The following is a 22634-nucleotide window of genomic DNA, read 5'->3' on the forward strand; positions in this document are numbered from 1 at the left end:
TTTTCCCTCTAAGCAAGGTGACACCTATTATCTTTCCTTACTCGAACTCCTCCCCCGAACAAGGGAAAGGTAACTATGTACATTTTTCCACCCTTCTCCTCCCTTGCCCTTTCTTACCTCTCTTACCTTCCATTAATTACTCTAGTTTTTTAATAGTAGAAGCATGCTAGTTTAGTTGATGTGGATCTACATTTAAAGTTAGTTTAGAAGCCATTGGGATGAAATATAAGATAAAGACATAGTGGAATAATGATTGGTTAAAGAAGATGGGCTAAGAACAAAAAGGAATTAATAGTAGAGTCAATTTTTAGAAAGAATGATACCATGTAAAGGATTCACCTATTTTAATCGGAATTCTTTAAAATACTATATTGGATAATTTTATCTAGACTTGGTGTATACACCACAACTAATAGAAAAATAACACATATTATGAGTGTTTTATTGGTATTGGAGGATTAACATATATGTCCTTACCATAATAGGCTTTGTGTATGTCCCCACCTATACACCAAACAGATAGATGATTGATATATATTCATTATATACCAAACAGATAGATGATTGATATATATTCATTCATTTAAAACTAATGAATATATGTCAATCATCTATCTGTTTGGTGTATAGGGGTGACATACATAAAACCTATTATAATAAGGACATACACAAAACCTATTATGGTAATGAATATTATAATTTTTGAAATCCATTTTTATAGTAATGAATATTAAACTCCTAAAACAATAACAATTAAACTAATAAAAGAAATAAAAAGTAACAATCAAACAAAAAAATTATAAAATTAGAACCAATTAAATAAAAATGCAGACACCTTCTACTTTTCTTTTCCTCCTTATATTAGTTTTGTTATTCTGTTAATCTGTGTATTTTGTGAGAAGTCTTTTCCTTATGTCGTGGGATTAATCTCGTTTGTTGCCTTCAAATCTTTATCTAGTTTTAACTTATTTTGATCTTGACCTTACTAAGGATAAAGACTTAAAAGTAGGTGTTGTAACTTTGTAGGTAGATCCAAACTTGTAACAAATCTATCTTTACAAGGCATGTTCTCAAAGGTGCAATAGAAAGTGAGTTCTGTCTTTTTATTTTAAATTTATGATTGAGTTTCAGATTTAATTTTTCTTGGTTGAAGCTTAGCCATGGTGTGTCCTTTTCTACTTGTAACAAATCTATCTTTACAAGGCATGTTCTCAAAGGTGCAATAGAAAGTGAGTTCTGTCTTTTTATTTTAAATTTATGATTGAGTTTCAGATTTAATTTTTCTTGGTTGAAGCTTAGCCATGGTGTGTCCTTTTCTACTTGTAACAAATCTATCTTTACAAGGCATGTTCTCAAAGGTGCAATAGAAAGTGAGTTCTGTCTTTTAATTTTAAATTTATGATTGAGTTTCAGATTTAATTTTTCTTGGTTGAAGCTTAGCCATGGTGTGTCCTTTTCTACTTGTAACAAATCTATCTTTACAAGGCATGTTCTCAAAGGTGCAATAGAAAGTGAGTTCTGTCTTTTTATTTTAAATTTATAATTGAGTTTCAGATTTAATTTTTCTTGGTTGAAGCTTAGCCATGGTGTGTCCTTTTCTACCTCCTACCATATGTCCTTGAGACTTTGATTACCTTGAAGATGATTTTGATCACCTTATATATTTCAAGCCCACAAATAAAGTTTAAAGAGCTGCATTTCTGACTTTTGGTAGTGCACCTCCTTACATTCTAGAGGTTTGATTGTTGATTTCTTGTGCCTAATATGTGTAGCTTTTGGACTACGCATTTAGCCTTGTATTCAGCCTAATGACTTGATGTATGTTTTGAGGCTCATACCACTTTTGTAATAGCACCTTTCGGTAATGAAATTTAATTAAAGAAATTTCACGGGTATTATTTTTTTAAAGAAATTTTTTATTTTTATAGTTTAAAAGGATTATAATTTTTTTAAATTTTTTTTTTATTTATACAGTATTTTTTTTAAACTTTCATAAAAAGAAAAGATACCAAAAAGATATTATTTTAATTAATATTATTGTAATGTCGGTTTTTATTTTATATCTTTTTATATTTTTAGAATTTCGTTAGAAAAAAGATACTAAAAGTATACCTAAAAGATATCTAAAGTTTATTTATTTAACTTGTATTATTATAAATTTTTTTCAGAATCTCGTCCAAAAGAATATATTATAAATATACTTAAAAGTTACTGAAAATATATTATTTTTAATTTATATTATTGTAAATTCAGTTTTTATTTTATATCTTTTTATTTTTCTAAATTTCGTTAAAAGAAATACTAAAAATATATTTTAAAGATATCAAAAATTTATTATTTTAACTTGTATTATTATAATTTTTTTTTTTAGAATTTCTTCTGAAAGAATATATTAATATATGATACTTAAAGGATATTACTTTAACTTGTATTACAGTAAAATCACCTAAATAAGCTAGGTTTATCATTTTTATTTTATATTTTTTATGTTTAGTATTCGTGAATTGAATGATTTTATAATTTTTAATAGCAACTAATGTGTTGTAATAACATGAAGATGTATATTTTAAAAGAGAGTTAAATGCAATTAAAATCACAACCTTTTATATTTTTTGCAATTTTAACAAAACCTTTCAATTTTGGCAATTAGAGGCATAAAGTAAAAAATATTTGCAATTCGAAGCAACCTGGTAAACACCGTTTAAAATTGTCTAATGTGGTTAACGATAGTGCAACTCACTTCAAAAAATTTTAACACATCAATAACACCTGGTGAACTTTCTAAACGCACCGTTTCTACTTGTAAAGCCCTAAAATTCAAAATCCTAATTCAAATTTGTAAATCCCTAATTCTCATTTCTCAAAAAATCAAAATCTTTAATCCCTCTCTTACAAGAACATAAACTAATTGACGATTTCTCATGTATTAATCTACTATTTTCGTAAGTGTCAATCACTAATTTATCCAAGACAACAGATTTCCTGTTTTTTCAAGACAACGAAAGTGTTTTTCATCATTGGAGCACTGAGCTATCGACATTGTCAATGGAGGTTGTATAGTAGCATGATCCCAAAAGAGCAAACTTTTGCTATCAAGTTCTATTATGGGCACCATAATTGCCATAGAGAAATGAAAAATAGACAAGTTATAACAACATGGGTGGCAAAGGAGTATCTTCATAGATTTAGGATGAACCCTAATTGATCTATTAAAGACTTAGAGCACGACCTCTTGGATAAATTTGTTATGAGCATAAGTAATTAGAAGCTGTATAGGGCCAAGTGGAAGGCGCTTAGAATGCTTAGAGGGTCTGTTTTTTATCATTATACTATGCTAAGGGCTTATAAGGCAGAGTTGATGAGGGTTGATAAAGAAAGCAAGTTTGAATTTTTATTGGATGAAGGGAGCAGTTCTCAAAAGTTTATTTATAGGATTTAGCTCATTGAGAAAATGATAACTTAAAGGATGTAGACCCATATTGAGTTTTGATGGATGCTTCTTAAAGGCCTTTTTGGGAGGAGCATTACTGGCAGCAGTGGTAAAGGACATTAATGACCAGATGTTTTCTGTATTCTAAACAGTGGTGGAGGCAGAAAATGAATATTTCTGGAATTGGTTCTTGGAAAAATATTCCAAGAGTTACAAGTAGGCGTCTTGGTTGGACTTTTGTTTCTAACCAACAGAAGGTATAATATGTTTATGCTTTATCCATTAATAGTGTATAAACTTTATTATTTGTAATATTGTGTTTATCTTACTGTCTTAGACTCATCAATACCATTAGCAAGCTAACACCATTTACAGCATCGCAACTGTGCAAGACACGTTTATTGTAACTAGAAAAAAAGTATAAAGGGCAGACATTAAAGAATATATTCTGGAAGGCAGTGAGAAGCATGTACAAGGCAGCATTGAATGAGGCATTAGATGAGATAAAAGCATGTGAGCATAATTTGTGGTTAAGAATAATTACCCAAGAAAGGAGGAATATGTCTTATTCTTTATCGGTGAAAAGAGCAACACCAAAATAGGAGTTTTCTATTTATTGAATGGTAATTGAGATATAAAAGATTCCTATATAAGAGAGAAAAAAGAGAAGAAGAAATAATCCATTCATCTTCAGGAAATCACAATTGACAAGAATACTTCTTTATCAAGAGAGAAAAGAGAGGAAAAACCAAGAGAGGTTATATTTCTTAGTGAGGATAAGCTCTTTTCTACAACAAACTTATGGTTTGTACAAGTTGTTGGTATATTCCTTCATATAGTAAAAATAAATCACCCGGAGGACGTAGGTAATTTGTCGAACCTCGTTAAATTCTTGTGTGTTCATATTAATTTTATCATTCCCTATTAGTCAAAGCTTCCGCATCTACTCAATAATTGGTATCAGAACCAAATCAAGATCTAAGGCGGTAAAGTCTGATTTTGGAAACAATGGCTGCTAGTAGTGAAATTGTTAAAGTGGGTAAGTATGATATTGAGAAATTTAATGGGAAGAATGATTTCTCCTATTGGAGAATGCTGATGAAGAATCTGCTAATATCTCAAAAGCTACACAAGTCATTGTTGGGTAAGGATAAGAAACCCGGAGATATGAAGGATAATGACTGGGAGGAGCTCGATATGGAAGCACGTGCTGCCATAGTCTTATGTCTCGAAAGAGATGTCGCATTCATGGTGGATGACGAGGAAACCGCGTCAGGTGTGTGGGCAAAGTTGGAGGCGAACTTCATGACGAAGACTCTAACGAACATAATCTATATCAAGTCTCAGTTATATACTTGTAAGATGGAGGAAGGAATTTCACTCCATGATCACATCAACAAATTTGATAGGATAATTTCAAATTTGAAGGATATTGATGTGAAAATTGAAGATGAAGATCAAGCTCTTATGCTTTTGCTTTCTTTGCCGAAATCATACGAGAATCTTGTTCAAACATTAATGCTTGTGGGAGAGACACTAACCATGGATGAAACTAGAACGACGCTTCTAGTAGATGATCCACGGAAGGTGGCCACTAGTGGTATGACTAATGCAAGCAATGAACAAGCACAAGGTTTGTTTTCAAGAGGACGGGGTAATGACAGAGGAAATAGTAAAAGGGAAAAGTCTAGATCAAAATCTAGATCTCTAGCGGAAACTCGTTGTTACAAGTGTGGTGAGCTTGGGCACTGGAAGAAGGATTGTCGTAATAAGAGGGTGCAATGGAAGAACAAAAACAACAAGAATAAGGGAAATCAAGATGTGAAGCACGAAGCTAGTGTAGCTTCGAATGAGTGGGACGCAGAATGTTATTCCTTTACGTATGAAAATTCAAGCAATTGGATTCTAGATACTGGATGCTCTTATCATATGTGCCCAAACCGGAAGTGGTTCACTTCCTATAAGCCTATGGATGGTGGAACTATTTTGATGGTAATGACCATGGTTATAATATGGTGAGCGTTGGTACAGTTAGGATCAAGATGCATGATGGTGTTTTTAGGAAATTAATGGATGTTAGACATGTCCCCGATTTAAGGAAGAATTTGATTTTTCTAGGTGCATTAGAATCAAGAGGATGCAAGCTAATTGGTGAAAACAAGATTCTAAAAGTTGTTAGTGGTTCTTTATTGGTGATGAAGGAAATTCGTCATGGAAATTTGTATCATCTTGTTGGCAATATAATTACAGGTGATGTAGTGGTTGGAACTAGTGGAGTAAGAGAAACCTAATAGAGTATACTAGGCTTTGGCATATGCGCTTTAGACATATGTCGAAAAAGGGTCTAAATTTACTTGGTAAAAAAGGCTTGTTAAAGTACATGAAGAAGCCTTGTATGGAGTTTTGCAAGCATTGTGTGTATGGAAAATCACACAGAGTTTCATTCTCAACAAGCAACCATAAAAGCAGAGGGATATTAGACTATGTGCATACAAATGTTTGGGGTCCGGCTAAAATTGCTTCTAAAGGTGGTTCCAGGTACTTTGTCTCGTTTGTAGATGATTACTCAAGATATGCTTGGGTGTATTTCCTTAAGCATAAGAATGAGGTATTTGAGACATTCAAACAGTGGAGAGAAATGGTTGAGAACAGAACGAATAAGAAGCTGAAAACTCTGAGGTCTGATAATGGTACAGAGTACACAGATGGCGCTTTCAAGAGGTTTTGTAATGAAAAAGGCATTGTTCGACATTGGATAGTCAGAGACACACCACAACAGAATGGAGTCATAGAAAGACTGAACCGTACACTACTTGAGAAGGCTAGATGTATGCGCTCCAATTCTGGGCTGGGTCGTGAATGGTGGGCTGAGTCGGCCACAGCTGATATATTGTGAATCGATCTCCACATTCGACATTAAATGGAGATTCCCTTTTTAGGGTGTGGTCAGGAGAATATGCAGATTATAGAAGACTTAGAGTGTTTGGATGCATAACATATTATCATGTCAAGGACAACAAGCTTGATAATAGGACCAAGAAGGCAATTTTCTTGGGATATGCAAGAGGAGTCAAGGGCTATCGTCTTTGGTGTTTTGAGGATTCTAAGTTTGTAATCAGCAGGGATGTTACTTTTGATGAGAACTCCATGACAGCTTTATCAAAAGCGGATGTACCCAAAAGTGGTGATGTTGTAACGTCAAAATCTCAAGTAGTTGAGATAGAAGAATCTGAAGACCAACCAGATTCTAATCATGATCAAAAGGAATATCATGGTGATAGATATTGTCAAGAAAATGATGAGCTTGAACATGAGGAGGTTCAGCAGGAAAATGCACAAGTACTACAACAACAACAGCAGAAGACCTTGGCTTCTACTAGGCCAAGGAGAGCTTATAAATCAGTTCAGAAGTATTGGGGCTGACGAGCCTCTGAAACATTACGGGCAAGTAAACTTGTTAGAATACGCTCTCTCAGTGGAGGATGATGAGCCGTTCACCTTCAAACAAGCTATCAAAGATATTGATAGAGAGAGATAGTTAGTCGCTATGGAGGAAGAGATGGAATCTCTCCATAACAACAAAACATGGGAGGTAGTCCCATTACCTGTGGGAAAGACTGCTATTGGTTGTAAGCGGGTGTATAAAAGAAAATCAGATTCATCTGAGCTTGGTGGTACAAGATACAAGGCAAGATTAGTGGCCAAAGGTTTTGCACAGAAAGAAGGCATGGATTACAATGAGATATTTTCTCCTATGGTAAAGCATACTTCTATTCGGGTGCTTTTGAGCATTGTTGCTCATGGTGATCTTGAGTTAGAACAACTCGATGTCAAAACAGCCTTCTTGCACGGAGACTTAAATGAGGAAATCTACATGTATCAACCAGAAAGGTACAAAGTAGAGGGAAATGAGGGTCATGTATGTCACTTGAGGAAATCCTTATATGGATTAAAACAGTCGCCTTGACAGTAGTACAAGCGATTTGACTCTTTCATGCTAAAGCATAGGTTCTCCAGAAGTGATTATAATTGTTGTGTCTACATTCAAAAGCTTCGTGGAGGTGATTATATTTATCTCTTATTGTATGTGGATGATATGCTTATTGCTTCAAGAAGCGTGGTGGAGATAAATAAGTTGAAGGTCAAACTTGGTAAGGAGTTTGATATGAAGGACATGGGCGCTGCTAGAAAGATACTGGGTATGGAGATCAGAAGAGAGAGAAAAACTTGTCAATTATCCTTGAGTCAGAATAGTTACATCGAGAAGGTTATTGATCGGTTTGGTATGAGAGATGCTAAGTCAGTGGTGACTCCGTTGGCACAACATTTCAAACTCTCTAGTAAGCAATCTCCTATTACAACACAAGAAAAGGCACACATGAATGGTGTACCCTATGCTAGTGCAGTTGGAAGTTTGATGTATGCTATGGTGTGTACACGTCTAGATATTTCGCAAGCAGTCAGTGTTGTCAGTAGGTTCATGGCGAAACTTGGTAAGGCACATTGGGAAGCAGTAAAATGGTTATTAAGGTACTTGAAGGGTACTACCGATACTAGACTATGCTTTGATGGAAATACATGTCAAGTTAGCGGTTTTATGGACTCGGACTATGCAAGTGATATAGACAAAAGAAGATCTACCACTAGTTATGTTTTCAAGATATATGGTGCTCTGATTAGTTGGAGATCAATGCTACAAGCTACAGTTGCACGCTCAACTACAGAGTCTGAATATATAGCTATGGCAGAGGGAGTGAAGGAAGCATTGTGGTTGAAAAGTCTTTTGTATGACTTGGGAATAACTCAGGATAGTGTGGATCTTTGGTGTGATAGTCAAAAGTGCGATTCACTTGGCTAAAAATCAGGTCCATCATGCTCGTACAAAGCATATTGATGTTAGGTATCATTTTGTTTGAGATGTCATAGAAGATGGTGATATTTCTCTTATGAAGGTACATATAAAGGATAATCCCGCGGACATGTTAACCAAAGTTGTGACAGGCAGTAAGTTCCAACACTGCTTGGAATTGCTTCAGATTGGCCCATGTTAAATTGCCCGAGAGGGGCATAATCCTTCGGGACTGTTACAGATGAGGTGAAGACTATATGGAGGACAGGTAGAACTATGGTTGGCTTGATCCCGATCAAAGGGTACGTAGGTAGTCATGAGAATAATGATGCAGCCCAAATGATGAAGTCTATTACGCATGCGGTTATTCTCGTATTCGTCCAAAATCTGAGGTTTTTTTAAATTGTGTATAAGGTGGAGAATTGTGAGCATAATTTGTGGTTAAGAATAATTACCCAAGAAATGAGAAATATGTCTTATTCTTTATCGGTGAAAAGAGCAACATCAAAATAGGAGTTTTCTATTTATTGAATGGTAATTGAGATATAAGAGATTCCTATATAAGAGAGAAAAAAGAGAAGAAGAAATAATCTATTCATCTTCAGGAAATCACAATTGAAAAGAATACTTCTTCATCAAGAGAGAAAATAGAGGGAAAACAAAGAGAGGTTATATTTCTTTGTGAGGATAAGCTATTTTCTACAACAAACTTGTGGTTTGTACAAGTTGTTGGTGTATTCCTTCATATAGTAAAAACAAATCACCTGGAGAACGTAGGCAATTTGCTAAACCTCGTTAAATTCTTATATGTTCATACTAATTTATCATTCCCTATTAGTCGAAGCTTCCGCATCTACTCAACAAAGCAGAAAATGAAGCTACTTATATTAACTTTCTAAACAGGGACCCTAAAAATTTTTGTAAGCCATATTATACTGTTATACTTTAGTCTGACATGGTAGACAATAATGTGTGCAAAGCTTTTAATGGTTACATTATGAAAGCTAGGTCTAAACACATTATTGATATGTTAAAAGATATAAGATGTGCTTTGTTGGAAAGGCAACATAAAAAGCTAATGGATATGAGTGGTTGTCAAGATAGTATTTGTCCTAAGATTAAGGTAAAGCTTGAGAAATATAGATATAATAGTAGATTATGTATAACCAAACCAGCTGTGAGGGGAAAATCTCAAGTGATAATAAGGAATATGATCGGTTTGTAGTGGATTTGATTCATAAGTCATGTACTTGTAGGGTTTGCGACTTATCAGGGATACCATGTATGGATGCATGCATTTCAGGAAACAGGACTCTGCATCATACATTGACCCTTATTATAGTGTGAGTAATTATATACAAATATACCAGTTTGCCTTAGAGCCTATAAATGGCAGGATATTGTGGCCAACAGTTGAAGGAGCTGCCATTAGACCACCTCTTTATCGAAAGATGCTATGAAGGCCCAAAAAAGCTAGAAAGAGAGCCCCTGAAGAAGACCCAAAAAACCCTTATAAGCTAACTAGATCAGGTATTCAGATGACATGCAAAAAATATGGCATAGTTGGCCATAACAAGAGATCATGTAAGACAAATGTGGAAGCTACCCAAAGACCGGCTAGACTTCCAATAAGTACATGCTAAAACTTTATGTTTAATCTTCATGATTAATATTGTTAGGCATGAATTGACCTAACTCTGGTTGAGCTATTTTAAGGTCAAAAAAGGCAGATCAAGGAAAACACCTCTACCTGACGAGGGGACTTCACAACAACAATCTACTCCAAAGTCAACTTAAACAATACAGAGGGAGACAACCAATATAAGTACAATTGAGTTCAGAAAGGTCAGATAAGGATATGGTGTGAGAATATTTGAAGAAACTAAGAATATATACACGAGGGTTTATATATTTGACTTGTTGTCAATTACTTATGATGTGTATATATCACTGGTTACTAATGTGTTTCTCTTGTTCTTTTGATAGATGCTCAAGAATAAAAGGATAAGATACATATCTGACATAAAACTGCAACAAAGATAACCATAACCAGAAATGTAAACAAGCAAATTGCTAGTGTACCAAATGTTGCACTCACTACTAGTGAAATAACTAGTATAACAATAGCTTCCTATGCAAGGTCTATTGTTTCTTCAAGGGCTGCCAATGCATCTATATCAGCTGGAAGAGATATGAGAGGGGGCGTAGAACACCAACTAGAGGAAGAAACTTTGGTAGTAGAGCTATTAAAGGCAAAGGCATAGATAGAGGCAATACGTCAACACAAATTCTAGGAATTCAAGAAAGCAATGCACACTGAAGTGAAAATATTTTCTTATTTTGTTATTACTAGCTTATGTTATTATTAATATTTATGTTGTTATCAGTGGCTTATTTTATTATTACTGGCAATATTATTAGCCACATTCTATAACTAAACATTTTAATTATGTATTGGATTTATTCCAGTTTGTTTCAATGACATTTCCATTTGTTGGACTTAAATTCCTTCTTATTGAGTAGGTTGTATGTTAGTTTGGCTACCAACAATAAACTCAAAATTTAAGCTTATGCAATACAATCTACTTTCATTCATTGTCAACATTTACTTTAACATTTTCAACTCTCGAAGCAGTTGAGTCTTCTGGCACTCAGCTTCTTCAAACTTCTTTCCCAAACGTACATTACTTAACATTAGCTCTTCATTTTTGCTTAGGGCAGCTTCAACTTTCTCGTTTATCATTCTCCATATTTTAGCTTTACATCTCACTCTCCTGCAAGCTATTCCTTTGAGCCTTCAACCTCAGCATTAACCCCCTTTAGAAGCATGATAATTCTCGATCAAACCATTCAAAAAAAAAACATTCGTCAAGCTTGAGAAAATTGAAAAAGAAATCAAATTAGAAAGCAATTTCTATAAACTCTAGAAAGAAAGCAACATCACATTACAGGAATAACCACTTACAATTCTTCTTCCTAGATTCTCTTCAGTCCATGAGATTAGAAAGTCAGCCACCATGTCATGGCCACAATACTTGGTAGGAATGGCACTTGAAACAGTGAAGTGCTTGAATTCCCAGAGCTTTGTGCTATTTTTGAGAGTATTGATTATGCTAGGGTTTCAATTAATTTCTTCCCTTCTATTTTAAACAAAACGTTGAGTTTTGAAAGAAGTCAAGATGTCAATGACGTGTTAGAGTGTTGTGATAAATTGGAAAAGCTTATTGGAACTTCGTTATCCATATCGCACAATTTCAAACGGTATTTACTAAGTAGTTTCAAATTGCAAAAATTTATAACGTTATGCCTTTACTTGCAAAAATTGAAAGATTTAGTTAAAATTGCAAAAAATAAAGAAAGTTGTGATATTAACTGCATCTAACCCTTTAAAAAATATATCTAATATACTAAAGATATATACCAAAAACAGTTTAAAATATATAAAAGTAAAATTAAAAAAGTCATTTGATGATAATAAAAATATACCAAAAAAGTGCAGTTCTAAAGAAAACGGTATAAAGAAATTATTTAAAAACAATTGTAAAAGAACTTTGAAAAGAAATCGTAAGAAAAAAATTGACCAAAAAAAAAAAATTTGCCGCTCCTAAATTAATTTAATTCTTGGTCCAAAAAAAAAAATTACTAAATATCCGCAGATATACAAATCCAAATTCTATGTAAAAATAATAAAATTAAACTTGAATCCACCAGACTTTGGAAAAAAACAAGAGGCAAAATTTCTCACACTTTTGTTCTCTCGAGCCACACAGACGAACAGAAAACCTAAATTGTAGTTTTATTAAAATGACAATTCCTAGTATCAACAGTGGTACATAATTTGTCCTGATTTGTATCCCAGCTAAAGAATGCTGGTGATTCTGATTTGTACACCAGCCAAACAATGCTGGTGTTACCATCAGCTTAGCAAATATCTGCCTAAGGCAAGGGCCTATATACAATAAGAAAATGCAAAAGCAAAAGCAAAAATAAAAAGCCAGAAAAGAATAAAGAATTAATTAGAAAATCTATGGAAAAATGGTATGTACAAGACATCTCTACCCTATTCTTTCTCACAGTAAGCATTATAATTACATCTGGCACTACGTGAAAGCTTTCTACCTCGTATGAGTCTTGCTGTTGAAAATTCTTAGCTTCCAAGCATCCACCATCTTTTCTTTTTCTTAGTCTCAGGCAGAGGTAGCTCTGTATGGTAAGAACAACAACTAAATAAATGTACAAAAAGGATAACAAAATCATAAAGGAAAAAGTTAATTCGCTTACTTTTTTTTCCAAAATATAATCAATATAGAAACTTGAAATAAGCAGTTTATTCATGTAAATACAATAATGTATATGAGTTGTAGAAAGTTTACCTCCTTCTGGATAAATTGAATTGTAGTGCACCTCTGCCCAAAAGCTTAAGAAAATAACTGGCCAAAACAAAGTCATAAGCATCTTAATAGTATGGCATGGCACAAGGGTAAAAAATGAAAGCTTCCAAACACCAGTCCATATTTTCAATCCAACAAATAGCATTTAATTGATCAATAAGCCAGTCTTATTTGCAAAAGAGTAAAACCGGTTTTCTGAGGTTCTTCATTTACATGAATTCATAACAGCAAACAAAAAGCTTAGGAAATCTTTCTTACCCCGTTCAGACTTCAAAGTTTGCGGAAGGATCTCAATGTAACATGTATCCCGAAATGAAGTTAGCACAAATATCTTGACACCATACTGCAATTACGTGAAAACATACACTGATTATCCATAAGAAAAAAAAATTATAATAATTGCAGGATCACGCAAAGCACTTTGGTTCATCTAAATATGCAGTACAGTTTAAAAAAATCCAGATTTCAAATTTAAGGTCATTTATTATGACATATAACCAAAATGGAGTGACATTGTTTGAGTTTGAGTAGAGATGCTTTGACCATGTACAAGGCAGACCCTTAGAAGAACCAAAGGAGGGTCGTGACTGCCTTCAAAGCTGAAGACATGGAAGGACAAAAACGAATAAACATTTCATGGAGAAAATGGACATAGATAGGTACGGCGCAGTAAAAGGTTTTGGACCCACATCTAACTTGAAAGCAAGACTTCATTGAGTTTCATAGAGTACTAGATCAAAACTTCCTGTCCTGTAACCGATTCTTTCTATGAGCCCTTCAAAATTCAAATGGACAAGGTTTTAAATTGTTGTCAGAAATTTGGGCCCAGATTGCAATGGCTGTAGCAATCTCAAACTTCGCTTCACTCTTCCCAATTCTCTTCCTTTTAATGGTCATGGCTATAACTCCAGGACTGCTGGCTCATGCCCACAAAGAAAACGCCAAAAATACCTGTTTTGTAGCATATTCATTCCTGTGTCTTAGATGGCATGTAACAGCTCTTTCACATATGATTAGAAATTTCAGTAATATCCGGCACATATGCTACTGGAAAACTGAAACTCGTTTCAAAGTGGAATTGACCTTATTTGAACAAAAAAGAATTTAAATTGTATCAACAGCATTAATACAATAATTAACTTTAGGTAGCAGAACAAGTAGGCTTAATTAGATAACCTCTTTATAGAAGATTTTGAAATCACATATAATAGGGCATTTGATGTGATAAAATCATATATAAATTCCTTAAAAGTTTAAGCTACTAAATAGGACAAGGGCCAAATAACAACATTGCAACCAGGAAGTACAAAAGGTGTTAGGTTGTTGCCCATACCGAATCTGCAGCAGCTTGCAATGTGACATGATCACCCCATTCACCCGTCCTTAATATATTACATAACAGGTGGCAAAAAAAAGAAACAAATGAGTATAATCTACTTCAATAAAGTTTTAACAAACAAAAGAAATAAAGGTCAGCAACAAACTTGCTCATTTTCTTCAAATAGTCACCATAAGCCATAGGAACATAACCCTCATACTTTTCTGGGCAAGTCTTCAGCTGATGATAATATGATGTCAAAAATTAGCAGGAATCACCTTTCTAGGTTATCATGGGGCATGGCATGATAAAAATCAAACACATTCAAACATAAATAAAGTTGTTTACACCATCAAAAACCTGAGAAATAACTCGTTCTCTTATGATTTTGTGGTGCTCAGCAGAACGATAGAGTTGATCTGATAAGGCACGGAACTGAGGAAATATGAAACTAATAAGACAAATTTCAGTTGATAACATGTATGAGTAATGAGGGGGAAAAAGAGAACAGCTTTTTAAACCCAGAAAAGAAATTTCCAATTTAGAAGGAACCAACCTGACAGTTTCCATCTCCTTGGACTTTACTCTCAACTAAATCATACAGCTTCAACCTAAGACCAATACAATGATGTAGATGTTAACTTCCAAAACAAAATGAATAGTCTTCTACTAAAAGGTCAATATGAACACACAGCACTAAACTTGGCAGAAGTGAAACATTAAAAAGAACTATACTTTGCAAACCCTACTACAGTATGTTGAGAATATGCGAATACATTATACATCATGCAGAGATTTAAAAATGCCCAAGAGATACTAAAATGTTACAACGATAGTTTTAGCCTTAATAATTAAGAGAATCCATCATAATCAATGTTTTTGACGAAACGCTCTGAATGGCACTCAACAATCTACCACCTGACAAATTGTTACCTCTTGTACTCCACCATAGTAAGTTGTAAACATAAGAAAAAGAGAAATATTTGGACCTCTACTTAAAAAAGCATGTTTGACCAATACATATTTTCATAGAGATTAAGCATAAACAGCATTTAAAGAAGAAAGAAAGAACATCAGACCTGTCTAACAGCCTTTGATGATCTGATACGACTTCATCTTCAGATGGTATTTCTCCATTAATTTTTGGAACATGCTGCAAAAAAAGAAAAAAAGGAAACATATGAGAAATTCATAAAAGTTAATAGTCAGCCAGTATCATAGTGTGACTAACAAATTAGTATATTAAACTCCCATGCGTAGACTCTCCCACTCTTCATTTCAGCTCAATAACAAGTACTACTATAAAATCCCAAAAGAGGTACTGCAACCCAGGTACACAGTGTTTATATAGGAAAGCATCAAAAAACAGCCAAGGTAATCGACCTACCCAGCGGAAGTAATCACTTGAAGTGGTTAATATCAGTAAGTATTCTATGGAACTAATTGCCGGTGACATATGGATGTGATGCATTCATTAAAAATTGGAATAAGTTACTACTGCAGCAACTTGGAATTCATTAAAAAATGGTACAATTTTTTTTTTTTTTTTTTTTTTTGCATTTATTAAGCTCTTTAAATCTAACCATCAGTCATTCCCCACTGGTTTTTGTATATCATGAATTATTAAAATGTACTTTGCTGAAGGAATTTTATCTTATTTTCAGATGAATATGATGTATTGCAGTTATACTTACAGGAACAGGAACCATCTGATTTAGCCTCTTGCCCACTTCACCATCAAGAGTAGACTCATCTGCTATTTCCAGGAGATGTGACAGGTCTTGCACTCTAAAGAATTCTTCTCCAGTGCTACGAAAAGATTCTTCTCCAGTATTAGGAGATGAAAAAGAAACCTGTGCTGCATCATTATCTTCACTTCTACTATTGCTAGAAGAATCTGACTCCTTTTTGCTGCATTCATCAGCATCTATATTGTATTTGCTGTGACCCTCATTTCTGTCCTCTACAAATGGTGGATACTATTCAATAAATGAAGAGGATAAAAAAAACCCCAAAAAAAAGCAATGAATTAAACAGGAATGAATTCCAACTACCAGAACTATTACTTCTTCCAGGAGAGGCAACCCAGTTCTGTGCAAGAATTGATTCTTGCCCGGTATTATGAAACCCAGATGCTTCTGCAGCATCAATACGTGAAAGCTCCTCTTGAAGGGCACGTGCAATAACCGCATCATTCTCCACATTATTTGCATCTTCATTATAACCTTCTATAACATACCCAACTTGACATTCACTTGTACCATAATGGGTAACACTATTACATGGGCCAGAATGCGGTGCACAAACATCTATTAGGGTATGGAGACCCCAGCGAACAACATCGGGATCTTGCTCATGCACAATCATCGTGATTGCATAATTAAGAAAATGTTTCAGAGCTAATCTAAACAGTCTTGGTGATACAGCTTTATGTTCCAATACAAAATTTTATTAACTACGGGAAACCTGTAAAATAACCACGATAAAATAAAGCACAATGATTCATTATTTGAAAGAAAGAAAGAAACTCACACATAGAGAAGAACAAAACTGGAGTTATAAGAACATAGATGAACTAAAAATACAAACGAAAAGAAATCATAGATACGGGTCCAAAAGAGGCTTCAAATGGGGTTCGTCATAAATCTTCATGAAGAAGAATAAAAACCAAAAGAAATTAAAAAAAAAAAAAAAAACATAAGCATAATTAAATCAATAGAATTCTTCTTACCTATAAATTTATCCATTTATTTACTTTGAACATCATGTTTAAACTAAGAAATATTGATCATGCCAGCACCTTTAAATTTAAACAAAGCACCAATCCAAAATTAGAACATACCAAATCAAAATTTTTAATTAGATGTATCACCCCCTGGTTCCAACTTTGAAATGGATGAAAAAGAAAACATGAAGAAGTGAATAAAACACATAAAATTTCTTGGATTGAAAAGATAAACAATGAACAAAACCAAATAATGTACCTGAAAGATAATATCAAGAAGAGAAAGAAAAGAATCCTTCTCGTTGAAGAAAATGGCGGTTGTGATTAAAGGTCGAACAAGTTTGCGGCTATTTGTTTTTTCTTTGAAACGAATTTATAGGTGATTGAATATCGTAGATTAATTGGCGTCTATTGAAGCGTCTTTTCTTGAAAATCGTTATCTTTTATACTGTACATATTTAACCCAAAATTTAAAAAGTAAATTAAAAAAATGAAAAGAAAGAAAGGGCACGCCAAAGCGGACATGACCGGACAAGGAGAAAGGATGATCCTTCGCCGTTAGATTGGAGGCTGTTGTCGTTACTAATCGTAAATACTTAAATATTATAAAAAGATAAAATTAAAATACTTATTAGATTAAATCAAGAATTAAAAATATTTAATAGATTATAAAAATAAAATTTAGATATTTATTAAATTAAATTAAAATTTTGAAATATTAAATAACTAAATAACTAAAAATTTATATGTTTAAATATTATTATAAAAAAATGTCACGTTGCTATGATTGTTTTATTTATTAATTTATAATTTTTTAAATAGAAATATTTTTAATGTTTAAAATTTAGAAATTAGTATTACAATTAAAAAATTTAATAAATTTTGGGGTTAACAGTTGTCAAACAAATCACTTGATTATTGTATTTATTATATTAAAATTTACCAAATATGACTTTTGGAAATAAATTTTTGAGGTTTTCTAAACCTTTTTAATTTATTTTAGATATTAAAAATGGCTTAAAGTGTGTATATTATTATGTTTAAAGTGTAATTTTCTCAACACTGGTTACAATAACAATATTAAAAACATTATCAGTCTAATTGAGAATATTTCAGCTGGTATTAGCTTACTATTGAAGAGCAAACATACTACAACACCCCCATGTTACAGATAATGCAAACAAAAGACTATGAGGCAGAGAATGATATTCTCAAAAGAGTTGAAGGAATTTTAACTGTTGTCTGTTTTCGTAGCAGAACTGAGAGATTATTAGGGTGGATCCCTCTGCTGGTCTCTTGGTTTAGGCTCAACACAGATGGTGCTTTTAGTGCGGTGACCGGGCTAGCTAAGGCGGGTGATAGTGTGGTGGTTTCTCTATGAACCTTAGTGCTTGTTCCATTACTCATGCTGAGCTACGAGGGGGTTTACAAGGGTTTGCTGATGGCGTGGGAGTGTGGGTATAGGAAACTTCTGGTTGGGACAGTGCTTGCGTTGTGTCGTTGATTCTTGGACAGGATGATGTTGTGGGTTCCTATGCTTCTTTTATTAGAAGCATTCGGAGTTTGCTGTCTCAGGCTTGGCAAGTTAAAGTCTATTATGTGTAGAGAGAATCCAATTTTGTTGCAGATATATAAGATGGCTGGAACAGCCAACGAGCTTCCCCTTGGCTACCGCTTCTTCCAGGAGCCTTCCCATTATATTCTTCAAAGGCTTTTTCATGATAGATGTGGGATTATTTATCCCTGCATGATAGTTGAGTAGGTCTCTTAATTTTTACCTACCCTGGTCATAAAGAAAAAGACTACGAGGCAAAACAAAAACCTAATTCGTCTTGCACGTTTTGGTGCTTTTCGCTCGTTATAGCCAAAATATAATAATAATAATAATAATAATAATAATAAGGGAGAAAAAAAATATTATGTAAAAAATTATATATTGTTAATAATTTTGACAAAAATAAATATTTTATTATTAAAAAATATCGATTTGTAAGGATTCAGCTATTTTAACTTTGATTAGACATCGTTATCATATTGTTTATATTTGATGATACGAATTTAAAGGTTAATAATTCTTAATTTTATTATTTTACCGTCAAATTGTGATTTAGAAGTCATAGATCTAATAAGATTGATTAACAGGTAAACAACAATATTTTGAGTTGTAAAGCTCTAACCTCATTTCAAACATGAACAATATAATAATAATGGCTTATCGGAGTAAAAATGATTAAATCATTGTGAATCGCTACTTTTAATAGTAAAATATATTACGACCCAATCTGTGGGTCTGTGACCGATGCTAGGGAATATGTAGGGTTAAGGCCATCGAAACCCGTAGTAAACCTAACTAGCCAATGATCCAAATAATCGCATACATAAATATATACTATTTAAATAAACCAACAATTCTTTCACAATTCCTCAAATAGTCAAAATAATCCTAATTAGATTACTAGAAAATTTCCATAATCTTTAACAGACCAAGATAAAATATAAAGTACTAAGTACACTATTGTGGAGAGTATAGAATTTTAAATAATTTTAAAATACAAGAGTTGAGATTTCATTACAATGAGCCTGGGAAAAGAAGTTGGGCTGCAAAAAGAAGTTGGCGGAGAATTTAGCTGTCATCTGAAAAATTTAAAATTGAAACTGTCAATATCAAGAGTGAGTTAAAATCATATATCTAAAGTAAAGCAGCCATAAATATAAATATGCAATCGTTGATAAAATAATGTGAAACATCACAAAATAATATGTGTGCCATAGAATAATTTAAAAATAAATGATTTTTAGCTCATAAGAGAAGAGCACTTCAGCAAAACCCTAACCCCAATACTAGCAGCCTTTCAGCTCTCTTATTCCAATAGAACTGGCGCCCAAAGAGCGAAGCTCAACCAGAGTCCTTAAACCAGTCTGGTCACTTAATTTTCAATATAGTCGGCGCTCATAAATCAATGCTTGACCAGGGACCTTTCCTCCGGCATTCAAATTCTCACAGTCTAGAAAGTTATACTTAACCAGGACACATTCTAAAAAAATTTTTTTGCTACCTTTCTCTGATTAATACCGATGCGCACGCCGTCCTGATGCAACTCCTCATATGGCATGTTCTATTACCGTCTCATTCCGAGTCAATATTTAATTATAATATTGACAATATGGAAAATGATATAAATATCAAGAAATTTAACTATTATTCAATAACTTATTATATAATATTAGATAACACATATATTGCAGACATAAATTTAATTAGTTAAGTAAATAGTAAATAGATAATTAAATTCATAATTCTATTATTTAGATGAATAGTAATTAACTAATCTAAATTTATAAATTCATAAATAGGATAAATAATAAATAAATTGTTTAGATCTATAAATTAATTATTTAAATATAGAATAAGGGATAATAATAATAAAAATTCATGCAATATCCACAACAATAAAATATATGTTAATACGATAATAATGTTAATAATATACATAATAATTATTAATCGAAAATGCTACATAAAAATTTGGCAAGGTACATATGCAGAAAATATATGACTTTAATTCATAGTTATGTAGTGCTCCACAGTCTGCTCCTACGCCTCGAATGGAGCCGGCTGGACTGACTGATTATCTATTTACGAAAATAATTTAATTAATAAGGTTTCTAGGCCTCGACTCCTAGATTAGATTGCCTAAGAAATACCGACTCGGAAATTCTATCGGAAATATGCCAGAATCACCCCTAAAATATGAACGTTTATCTCATATATAACGGGTCTAAAACCTGCTAGAAATACTTCAATTATTTCATAATTATTTAACAGAAGTCCAGTCATCAAAACTGCATTATTTTCCGACTCCGCAATACAAGGCAAATTACAATGCAAAATCAATAGTCCGGCAAAATAATAATATCATTCTCAAAACAACACATAAATATTTTTCTTGCATTTAATTTAATGAATCACCGCCTCAATTTACACAATAAAATAATAATTTCTTTTATAATTAATCTGCAGTATTTTTAGTGTAACGCCTGCATTTTCTCATCATCCATGTTATGTGCATTTACATTTAATCATTGGGCATATGATGGTATATCAATAATATTTTTATTTTATGAGAACAGATATATATTAATTATAAGTAGAGAATAAGAAGCATGATATTAGATTATTAATTTAGATAAGTTGATTAAGTACTTTGGTTATGTGTATTAAGCCTTAAGACTTAATTGAACCAATAGTTGAAGGTTGGGTAAATAGATTGGACTTAAAAGATACAATTAAAAGTTAGTACCTATATATGGTTAGTAAGAATTAATTTAGGATGATAAAACTAGTTTAAGTAGGTGATGGCATTGAGAGATGAATCTTGGAAATTGGAACCATGAGCAAGCTCATTTTACCTCTTCATTTCTCTAAAATTCGTACATGGCCAAAAAAATATAAAATTTGGAATAAGATAGAGGAGTGGAATACCTAGAAAAACTTAAGATTAAGATAGGATTTTGCCAACTATTGAAGGAGCCAAGCTAAAGCTAAAGAATTTAAGCATATTAGCAACCCAAAAGCTGAAATTGGTAAGTTGTTACTTGAGTGTTATTAATTTGTCATTAGGGTTCTTGATTACAAATTGGAAAAACTTCATTTGATGCTCTCATTGATTAATTAAAGGTCTGATTATCATGAATTAGTAGAGTATTGAATGATTGCATAGAGATTAAGCTTGATTTAAGTTTAAGTATGTCAAGATAGAAAACTGTCAAAATTCCAGCAACCTTGATGTTCTATATTTTAGGCATAACATGGGTTATATGAGTCCAAATTAAGCTTAATTGGTGTCTATAGAAATTTTGAAGAGTCCTCTATAACTTTGTAGTTTTGTGATTTCGCTATTTTTGCCGTTTTAGTTGCTTAAATTGAGCAAACAGATTTCTGCTCGGGTACAACTAGCCGTATGACCCTTGCTCAGTAATTTGAAGATAATTAAATCTATAGAAGTCGGAATTGAGTAATTCTTTTTGGAGATGAAACTAGACGCATAGCCGGATATGTCTATTTAATATGAGATTTTTTTATTAAGCCAATTTTGCCCAGCAATAAATATACCTTGGTACTAAATTCTGTCTAGAAAATAGAGATGTTGTAGATTAGTTTTATGCAATTTATTTGATGTTAATTTAAGTTAAATTGGTATTTAACTAGATGAAAAATGTTTCTACGATATTAAAACAATAATTGAGAGTCTTAGAGGAAGAGTTAATATGAATTAGCGAGGGGATGATCTTGTAATGCATTAGAACTAGCATTTACATGAATATTTGGAATATGCATGAAATGTGAATTGATGAATGTGTTGACAGGTACTCAAAGGCCTGGAAAGGAAGTTGTGGAGAAAGGAGGTTCTTATATGCTAAAGGAAAAAGTGTATTTTGAGTAAGTAAATAGTTAATATTTGCTATATCCATATATTTAATTAAATGTTCTACGAATGGTTGTGTTTGCTTAATATTGTGTTGTGTTTGAATGAATGAGATGGAAATGATTGGTGTTGAGTGGAACAATTGTTATTGCTTGAATATGATATATAAGTGAAATGATTGAATTGTGATGTTAAGTGCATATGTGCATGTGAATGGTGGATTCCCCTGTAAAAAAAATATATATATCTATATATAAAGCCTTGGGAAGCTAAAGCCTAGAGAGGCTATAAAAGTGTATTATGTGAGAATGAGGCGAGTACGTGTCGATAGGTGAGGATGAGGCGGAGCAGCATTAAAGGGATCCACAAGTCGTGAGAACTAACCATAATTGTTGAATTGTATTTCTTCTATGATGGTTGTACTGAATTGAGTAGAATGGTATGAATTTATACCTAAACTATGAATCATGGTAAGTTATGTGATTGGGTGGAAAT

The 22634-nt window shown here is 32.9% G+C and overlaps 1 protein-coding gene across 4 annotated transcripts; it reads right to left on the reverse strand.

The window, feature by feature from the left end:
* Positions 1-12052: 12052 nt before the first annotated feature.
* Positions 12053-17245, reverse strand: LOC8268565 (OVARIAN TUMOR DOMAIN-containing deubiquitinating enzyme 9). Of its 4 annotated transcripts, none has more exons than XM_048375899.1 (11): positions 16973-17225; positions 16040-16454; positions 15683-15951; positions 15068-15141; positions 14545-14599; positions 14337-14423; positions 14155-14228; positions 14004-14052; positions 12929-13013; positions 12653-12709; positions 12053-12482 (listed from the first exon to the last, which is right to left on the reverse strand). In XM_048375899.1, the coding sequence occupies exons 2-11, from the start codon at positions 16353-16355 to the stop codon at positions 12427-12429; spliced, it is 1122 nt and encodes a 373-aa protein (XP_048231856.1). In that variant the 5' UTR covers positions 16356-16454; positions 16973-17225; the 3' UTR covers positions 12053-12426. The 4 variants fall into 4 exon arrangements, 2 of the variants coding, with proteins under 2 accessions (XP_048231856.1, XP_048231857.1); XM_048375900.1 differs by having other exon boundaries at positions 14349-14423; positions 16973-17211; XR_007216412.1 differs by lacking the exon at positions 12053-12482 and adding an exon at positions 13360-13621 and having other exon boundaries at positions 12656-12709; positions 16973-17245.
* Between the last annotated feature and the right edge of the window lie 5389 nt (positions 17246-22634).

The sequence above is a fragment of the Ricinus communis genome, chromosome 6 (assembly GCF_019578655.1).
Source record: "Ricinus communis isolate WT05 ecotype wild-type chromosome 6, ASM1957865v1, whole genome shotgun sequence".
NCBI classification, from domain to species: Eukaryota; Viridiplantae; Streptophyta; class Magnoliopsida; order Malpighiales; family Euphorbiaceae; genus Ricinus; species Ricinus communis.